Here is a 9,219-nt window from a genome sequence, read left to right on the forward strand (position 1 = left end):
GCACAGAAAGGTAGAGGATCAGAGAAAGAGAGAAGATCTGCAACAAGCTGGCCTGACGGTGGCCTGCAGCAATGGGCTCAGTGTGGTAAGATGACAAGGACAGCACAGGATAGGACAGGGTTCAGTTTGAGCTGTATTCAACAGCACCTAACAAGAATAACAACACTGAACTCACACAACTGAAAAAACAAACGTCTTTTTACCTGTTGAAGTCTTTGCGTCATAATTTGCGTATGTGCGAGGTTCTAGTGGTTTAGTGGTGAAACGCTTACAGAGGAGCTTAGCCTCCTGAGCAGTGCAGCTGGTACCCTAGATCAGCTGAGGTCTGTGTGTTGCTAAGATGCTGAACAGATGTCAGGGGAGCTCCCAGATGAGGACACGTCTAGGAAGGAAAGACTGGCAATCCACTTTCAAAAATCAGCCAAAGAACAGCTATGGATCACAACAGTCCAATATCTACGCAACCACAGGGAGGGTCAGGACCAGGCCGATTTTGCTCTGTTGTACATGAGGCCAAACTGAATGTGGCTGGCAATAACTTGTTCATTAAAATACTCATATCGGATGAGGGAGCTCCGACTTTGAAATAAGTAGCTGTGCTGCCAATCAAAAGGTAAACAGTCCAAATCCACCTGTTTCTCAGAAAGAAAAAGATAGGCAAGCCTGTACTGTGCGATTTACTGCCTCTGAAAACCTGCTAGAGGGTCAGCTCTAAGTCAGTTCCAATTTGACAATGTGTAGACACTGCAAAAATTCTCACCACTGGGCCAAATGGCAGTGAACATTATAGATGGAGAAGAGAGAGAGATTGTCAACAACTTCACCATGCTTGATTCCACAATCAACACTCTAGGCAGCTGCAGTCAGGAAAGGAAAAGATGAATTGCACTGACTGAGAAAATCTGCTGTCAGGGATCTCTCCAGAGTGCTAACGAGCAACGATGTCAGTCTGGAGACTAGGGTGTGCCTGATCCAGGCCATCATTTTTGCCATTATTTGCATCACAGAGCTGGACTACAGGTGAAAGAAGAATTGATGCCTTTGAATTGTGGTGCTGGAGAAGAGTGTTGAGGGTAACAACAGTATACTGCATGTATGCTTTTTCTTCCTTAAAAGAATCTTATAGGTTTGACTTCCTGACACTATTTTAGCAGCTAAGAGAATGAAGGTGAGAAGGGACTTCTTTAGGGGCATGCTGTTGTTAGGGGCTGTGGAGTCGATTCCCATTCAGAGCGACTCAATGTACAACAGAACAAAACTCGGCCTGATTCAAGGGGTTTTGTGGCCTTAACAGGAGGCAGAGTTATGATTCAAAGCCAGGTTTCCCTAAAACCATAACCCATGTTTCTATCTAAGCCAAAATGTTATGTGACAGCAACATGCCTTGTCAACAGCACCTCAGGTAGAACAGATTACAGATCCTATTTTGCAAACCAGAAGAACAGAGGGGGGTTTCACCCTGATCCGACAGCAAACTGGATCAATACCACAACTACAGTAAGAGCAGTCACACAGCTTTTAGAAGCAGCATTACATCCAAGCTTCCTAACAACTCTAAAAGGAAATAACTAGTATCAGGCTCATTTCTGGTTACAAAAATTGAGGCACAGAGGTTATTTAAATGGCTTTTAACAATTACACTGTCATGGAGAGGTCACTGGATAGGAATTATAAGCCACCTCAACTGTCAGTCGATAAGCATAGAAATATTATTCAACTTCTTTGAGGCCAATTTCCTTCCCAGAAAAACAAGGGTGTCAGACTAGATGGTTTTGTAATTTTGTTTCAGCTCCGATTTTGTTGTTGTTGTTAGTGCTGCAAGCATTCACAGCAACCCTATGTACAACAGCTTTGAACCCTGCTCTATCCTAGGCCAACCTTACTGTCTCAGACACACCTACTCGCATTACCCCAGTCACTGAATCAATCCACCTCATTGAGGGTCTTCTTCTCCTATGGTGTCCCTCCGCCCTCCCAGGCATGATGTCCCTCTCCAAGGACTGGTCTTTCCTTGCAACATGCCCAAAGTATGTCAGATGGAGCTTCAGAATCCTTGCCTCCAAGGAGTAGCTTTAATCCAATTTCTAGAGACTCTACAAGACAGAGTACAACCACTTTACAGGATTTCCAAGACTGTGAAGGTGCACTGGTTAAGTGATTGGCTGCTAATCTAAAGATCAGTAGTTCAAACCTACCAGTTGCTTCATGGGAAAGTGATAAGGGAATTGGCTTCCATAAAGATTATTATATGCCCTCAAGTCAGTTACAACTCTGAACCCTGCCCTATCCTGCACCATCCTTACTTGGATATGCCCATTGTTATAACCACTGTGTCAATTCATTTTGTTGTTTCTCTTTTTCTCTGGTCCTCCATCTTTCTCAGTACGGCATCTTCTCCCAAGATTGGACCTGCTCAAAAGTTGTGTAAAGTATGTGAGAAAAACCCTATGAGTCAGAGGGACATCATGCTTGGGAAGGTGGAGGGGCGGCGAACGAGAGGACCCTCAGCCAGGTGGGTTGACCCGGTGACTGTGGCAATGGGCTTGAGTGTGTCAGAGGTTGTAAGGATGGTACAGGATAAGACAGTGTTTTCAGATTGGTTGTTCACCAGGTCACTGTAAGTCGTATTCAACGGCACCAAACAACAACAACAACAACAACAACAACAACAACGGATCATTATGAGTCAGAATGGACTTGGTGGAGGTACAATAAATTTAGAAAAATTTTTATGAAAGGAGACCATCACATCTTTCTCCCATGGAGTGGGTAGTGGGTTCCAACCACTGACTTTTCAGTTAGCACCCAAGCACTTAAGGACTGCACTCATAATTCTAAAATGACACCAGTCTGAGATGAAGTATCATTCTAGTCACCTTTATTACTTTAATCAGGGTGGGGTGGAGCAAGGTGTTCTGTCACCCTTAGGCACCATTCACAGTTTCTGTTTCTTCTCAAGGAAGAAAAATAAGAAAATCAGTGTCTCCTTCTGAAAGGTGAATTTCTGGAGCTACTCAAAGGCACAACAGTTTATTGACTCACCCATTCCGATCATATTTCTTGAACACTGGGAAAGACTCCAAAGGATCGCCAAGCTGTGGAGACAGTAAAAAAAAAGGGGGTGTTGGCAAAGTGCGGTCAGAGTAGCAGGCTCTTTGAAGGCAGCAGCTCCCCAGGCCCCTCCACTCTGGCTGGTTCCCCGCACAGCATCCCTCGGCACTGGGCAGCAGTTACACAGCTCTGCCACAGAGCGGCACCAAAAGAAGTCAAATGAAAGGCAGCGGCTGCGGCCGCAGCAGGGAGGCAGGGAGGCAGGCAGTCACCCGGTTGGCGGCGTCCACTTTGGCACAGACGGCATCCATGGCTGCCCGCTCTTCCAGCCGTTTCTGCTTCTTCTCCTTGGCTTTGCTCGACTTCCTCTGCAACAGGGAAAGCAAAATAGGGCTGGAATCGCTGTGGCCAGACACACTGGAATCCCAGTGGGGGGGGGCCTCAAGGACCGAAGGTCTGGGCTCAGGGCAAGAAACTCCCCAACCACGTGGCTGCACTCTTGGGGTGGGGGGGAGGCGGGGCTCCGGGAGGTGAGCTGCACACTTGTGGTGGGGAAAGTGGGGCTTCTGCACTGCAGTCTTGCTGGCCCTCTGGTCACTGGGAGGACTAAAGAGAAAGTGTGATGGTATCTGATAAATATTCATTCACTCAGTCCCTCTCAAGGTGAGAACAAATAATTTTAGAAACTTTCAGGACAGAAAGGCCCTGGTGGCAGTTATTAAAGAGCTCTGTTGTCAACAGTCATTCCACAGGAGAAAGGTGAACTGAATGGACAGCAGCACGCCTACGTGGCCAGCAAGGGCAGCAGGCAGCGGAGGACCAAAGGGAAGAGCTCTCTACAGAGGGACAAAGCATCCACAACTCTATCCAGATCAACTCCTGTCTGGGCTGCTGCAGGGTTCTCTGAGGGCTAGAGACAACTCTACTCTTTCATAAAAAGCTGGGTGGTGGTTGGCTGTGCACTGGTGAATAAGAACCAACCCATAGTTGATCCTCTAGTGGGTTTTCAAAGGCAGTAAATTACACGGGAGCTCCGGTGGCCTCGTGGTAAGAAGCCGTCCTGCAATCTCAAAGGCATGCTGTGCAAATCCACCAGCAGCTCCCTGAGAAGGACGGACAATCTCCTCCCATGTATGTACCAATTCAAAAGCAAACAATAAATCACATGAGAGGAAATTGCTCATCTTTCTCCTGTGAAGCAGCTGATGGGTTCAAACTGCGTACCTCTGTGTTGGCAGCACAATTCCTTACCTCTTAGCCACTTGAGCAAAAAAGATGGTTGTCACCTGGAAAAAGCACAGTCTCTGGAATCTAAAAGATCCCCTTCAAAGCCAATCTGCTCTTTACAACCTGGAGGTCCTGACCCTGCTCACTGCCATGCCCAACGCAGCACACATCTTAAGGGTGCTTGTGCTTGCCCTCCCAGCTCGAGTCCCTGGAAAGCATCCGAAAGGCTCTGGCAAGATACCCAGACCTTCCATAAAGATTTACAGCCTTGGAGGACTGATAGCAAGTTGGGTCATCACGTGGCTGAGCTGACTTGACAGCAGCAGGTTGGGTTTTTTATCTAGGGGGCAAACAGTTTGGATGTGGTGACTCCCAGGACTGTCCTTTCAGGCATTAGTGTAAACTCAGGCCAAGGAGGTGCTGATGCCAGGCAGGATGGCACCCCAGCCTCCCTTCAGGAAGGAGCCCACAGGAGAGGGTGCACCATCCACCTCATACAAGCCTGATAGCCTTCAGCTTCTGCTGTAAGAATGGGGTTCAAGAAAACAATGGGGCAAGATACCATTTCACTCTAAGTTTTTTTTTTGGAAAATACAGAAAATAGCAAATGCTATTTTTTCTAGCAAATTTTAGAGAATGTGGGGTAATTGGAATCCTATCCATTGCTGGTGGGAACACAAAATAGTACAACTGTTGTGAGAAACACTGTGGAAGCTCTTAAAAACAGAAAAATAGACCAGAAAGGGAGAGTCCTGTGACAGGGCTTTGTAAATAATGGTATTATTTACAACAATTATTTATAACAATTGGAATTATTGTTATAAAACCAAACATAAGTGGCTGAATGAAAATCAATTTAAAAAAAGGAGAAGTGCCCAGCTGATTACTATAAACGCTGTCAATAAGCTTTATATTAGTAAAAATCTAAATTTGTAAAAGCTTCAATATATTTACAACAACAAAAAAGAGTAACTTCAGAGGCTCCTTATGTACAACCCAAACTTGATGGGATTTGTTTTGGAGGTTTAGGGCATCCTAGTTACCTGGCCTAATGACATGTCTAGAGCTTCTCTTCTGCCTATTTTGTGATTTTTTTAAATACTTATTTTATTATTTTTGTGTGTGTACCGTCAAATCAGATCTGACTGGTACTGGAGATTGTCCCTCCTTCTCCGGCAGAGCATCTGGTGGATTCAAACTGTGCGCCTCTGGGATTGCAGTGCTGCTTCCTGCCACTAGGCCACCAGAGCTCCCCTATTTTGTGATTTTTTTAAAAAATTTTATTATTTTCTTAATCCAATAGAAAAATGGGCACAGGATATGAACAGGCACTTCACCGAAGACGACATTCAGATGGCTAACAAACACATGAAGAAATGCTCAAAATCCCTAGCCCTAAGAGAGATGCAAATTAAAACAACTATGAGATATCATTTCACCCCAGTCAAAATAGCAAAATTTAACAGAACAGCAAGCAACAAATGCTGGCGAGGTTGTGGAGAAACTGGAACCCTGATTCACTGTTGGTGGGAGTGTAAAATGGTGCAACCCCTGTGGAAAGCAGTATGGCGCTTTCTCAAAAAGTTGCAAATAGAGATACCATTTGACCCAGCAATTCCACTACTGGGAATATACCCTGAAGAGACCATAGCTGACATCCAAGCAGATATATGCACACCCATGTTTATTGCAGCTTTGTTCACAATAGCAAGGAGTTGGAAACAACCTAAGTGCCCATCAACAAACGAATGGCTAGAGAAGCTGTGGTATATTCGCACAATGGAATACTATGCTGCATTAAAAAACAAGGAACTCATGCAATATTATTCAAAATGGTTGACTCTGGAGAACATTATGCTGAGTGAAATATCCCAGTCACAAAAGGACAAATATTACATGATGCCACTGTTGTCGAATGGGACTGTCCTTGGGGTTGGGGAGAGACTGAGTAAGATGGGTTCAATAATCTATACTGCACTGAAACAGAGGAGGGAGAGAACCGTTTAAAAGAGAGATGTAACTGGGTATTTCTGTCATCACAGGAGACTAGAGCGAGGGCTGCATGGTGGAGGGGATCTGGGGGAGGGTTTGTAAAACAATGAAAGAATCTTTTCTTTTACTTTTCCATAATTTTTGACTCATGTACTTATAACTTGTTAGTCAAATTTGTGTCTTCTAGGTTGCAACACCCCCATGATACATCTTCAAGGATATGTACATGTACAGCCAAGCACAATCAATAAGAGTGCATCTGAATTCCAAAATCAATCTCCATAAAAGTCTATGTGTTTCCTACTGCCAAAGGGGCCCTTTAGAGTAGTGAGAGAAGATCTTCACCCTGAAACCCACAGCGTCCCTTTTCAGCAGGAAGTAGCTAAGAGAATACGCCATCCCCTTTTCCTTATGATTCAGGGTGAAGTCTCTCTCAGGGAGGAGTGATAGGGAATGGCAAAGGATACACTGACAAAGAAGATTAATCAGAACTGGCTTTGACAAGCACTGTGGCATTTGGACAAGAACAAACTGGGAGGAGGGTAGAAAGAATAGAGCAACAATGAATGAGTGGAAGCCCAAAATCTCTGTAAATGTTTATGAAAATTAATAAAATATAATTATAGAAAAAAAAATTTATTATTTTCTGTGTGTACCATCATATCTGACTGGTACAGGAGGAGACTGTCCCTCTTCTCCAGCAGAGGATCTAGTGGATTTTAAACCACGAACCTCTGGGACTGCAGTGCAGCTTTCTGCCACTAGGCCACTATTTTGTGATTTTTAAAAAAACTTCTAGGGGAGCTCTGGTGGCCTAGTGGCAAGGAGCTGCAACTACAATCCCAGAGGCACATGGTTCGAATTCACCAGGTGCTCTGCCGGGGAAGGAGGGACAGTCTCCTCCTGTACCAGTCAGATCTGATTTGATGGTACACTCACACAAAAATAATACAAATAAAAATTAAAAAACAAAACAAAACAAAAAAACCTTCTAAGAAGCCCTTCAAGGCATAACAACTAGTCTCTATTTACTTGGAACGCTGGTAGCTTAGTGGTAAAGAGTTGCCCTACCAACCATAAAGCACATAGTTCAAATCCACCAGTTGCTTCAAGTGAGAAAGATGGGCAATCTCCTCCTGTGTGAGTCACTGCTTCTGAAAACCTGCTGGAGGGTCAGCTACGAGTCTGACGTGATGGTTCTTACTAATAACAAAACTATCTGCCTGCAGGGAGCTCTCATGGCCTAGTCCACAGGCTGCTGCACTGCTAGCTCCAAGGCCTCATGTCTCTAGCGGTTCAAATACACCAATGGCTTTCCAGTGAAGAACTAGCAATCGCCTTCCTTGTGATTTACAGCCTTGGAAACCTGGTGAGTCAGCTATGACTTACTTCGGACTCACAAGCAATGAGTTTTGAGTTTGATTTGCCTGGAAAAGTGGGGCATGATGGAGTCAGAAATGAACAGGACAGTTGCTCCATGGGTGCTTCCTTCACCGTGAGACCAGAAGAAATGGACGGGTCCAGCAACCTCTACTAACCAATAAAAGACTTCACGGGAAATTCTGTTCCAAACTGGGGAAATGTAGACCAGAAGTTCAAATTCACTTGGACTCCAGACTTCCTGGATCCATGAAAGTAGGAAGAATTCCTGAAACTATTGACCTGAGATGATCGTCAAACTTTAAAACAAAATATCCACCATGTCTTAAAACTAAACAACAAAATAACCTAGAGTTCAATTTAACTAGTAGAAAATATCTGCTTTGAGCAGAATGTCCTTTTGTGTGTGTGTCAACAAATCTCACTTGATTAGTGTCTGTTTCCAGTTGGTTCTCTATTCTTTTGCAACGTGAACAGACCTGCATGATAGAGGAATTTACTTCCTCCTGAAACTCCTGTCCTGTGTCAGCCAACTTCCTTAGCCTGCCTCATACTCTATTTCCTGCTTTAGTTGGGAGTGCTGCCATAAAAGAAATACCAAAAGGGGGTGGCTTTAATGGCTTTAAAGAGCAGACATTTATTTTATCACAATTCTAGATGCTCCAAATCAGAGGCACAGCCATGTGACTCCTGTAGGCCTCTCTCCAAGTTTTTAACATCTATTGACCTTTCTTGGCATCTAAAGGCTTCTCAGGCAGTGTCAAATTGACAATGGCATCTAAAATGATAAACAGGAATTTAGAAGGTACTGAATTTATGTTAATGACAGAAGAATATGTCAGGAGAGTGAAAATGGTTAAATCAATATAATTAAACAGTCCACGAAAAATTGAATTGACTGATATTTTGCTGTGTATTTTAACAGAATAAAAAACTCTATAAAGCATAACAGAGATTGTAATGATGTAATGATAGGGCAAGGTTTAGGTCTACTGTTCAAAGAGTCATTATGAGTTGTAGTCAATTTGATGGCACTTAACAACACACATAAAGATAACACTAGGAAATACACAGCTCACAAATCACTTGTACAACAGCGCTGGTGAGCTGACAACTCACAGCAACCCTATGAACAACTATCCTCACCCCTGCCCTATCCTGAGTCAACCTCACCATCTCTGACACACCTGACCCCATTGCCACAATTACTGTGTCAGTCCATCTCATCCTCTCCACCCTTCCAAGCATGATGTCTGTCTCCAAGTTAGGTGAGACAAAGTATGTGAGACAGTTTCAAAACCCTTGCCCTCAAGGAGCAAGCTGGTTTCATTTTCTCCAGGACAAACTTGTTTGTTCTCTAGGCAGTTCATGGTTGTTGTTGTTATGTGCCCTTGAGTTGCTTGCAACTCATAGAGACCCTATGTACAACAGCCCTAAACTCTGCTGTCCTGTGTCAATCACAGTGTCTCCGACACACCCATACCGATCACCCCAGTCACTTAATTAATCCACCTCATAGAGGGCCTTCCCCTCCTGCGCTGTCCCTCCACCTTCCCAAGCATGATGTCC

At 44.3% G+C, this 9,219-nt stretch overlaps 1 protein-coding gene across 2 annotated transcripts in view; it reads right to left on the reverse strand.

Moving 5' to 3' along the window:
- Nucleotides 1-3,413, reverse strand: part of NAA40 (N(alpha)-acetyltransferase 40, NatD catalytic subunit) — a 13,775-nt gene extending 10,362 nt beyond the window's left edge. Inside the window, exons 1-2 of one of the 2 annotated variants that reach the window (XM_006901507.1) lie at nt 3,324-3,413; nt 3,043-3,095 (exon numbers count right to left, since the gene is read on the reverse strand). In XM_006901507.1, coding sequence (XP_006901569.1) covers nt 3,043-3,095; nt 3,324-3,362 — 92 coding nt within the window. In that variant the 5' untranslated portion in view covers nt 3,363-3,413. The remainder of the gene's footprint in view (nt 1-3,042; nt 3,096-3,323) is intronic. The other variant, XM_006901508.1, reaches the window with a different exon arrangement.
- Between the last annotated feature and the right edge of the window lie 5,806 nt (nt 3,414-9,219).

This window comes from Elephantulus edwardii, unplaced genomic scaffold (assembly GCF_000299155.1).
Source record: "Elephantulus edwardii isolate Elephantulus edwardi_28Jun2011 unplaced genomic scaffold, EleEdw1.0 scaffold00328, whole genome shotgun sequence".
Taxonomy (NCBI): domain Eukaryota; kingdom Metazoa; phylum Chordata; class Mammalia; order Macroscelidea; family Macroscelididae; genus Elephantulus; species Elephantulus edwardii.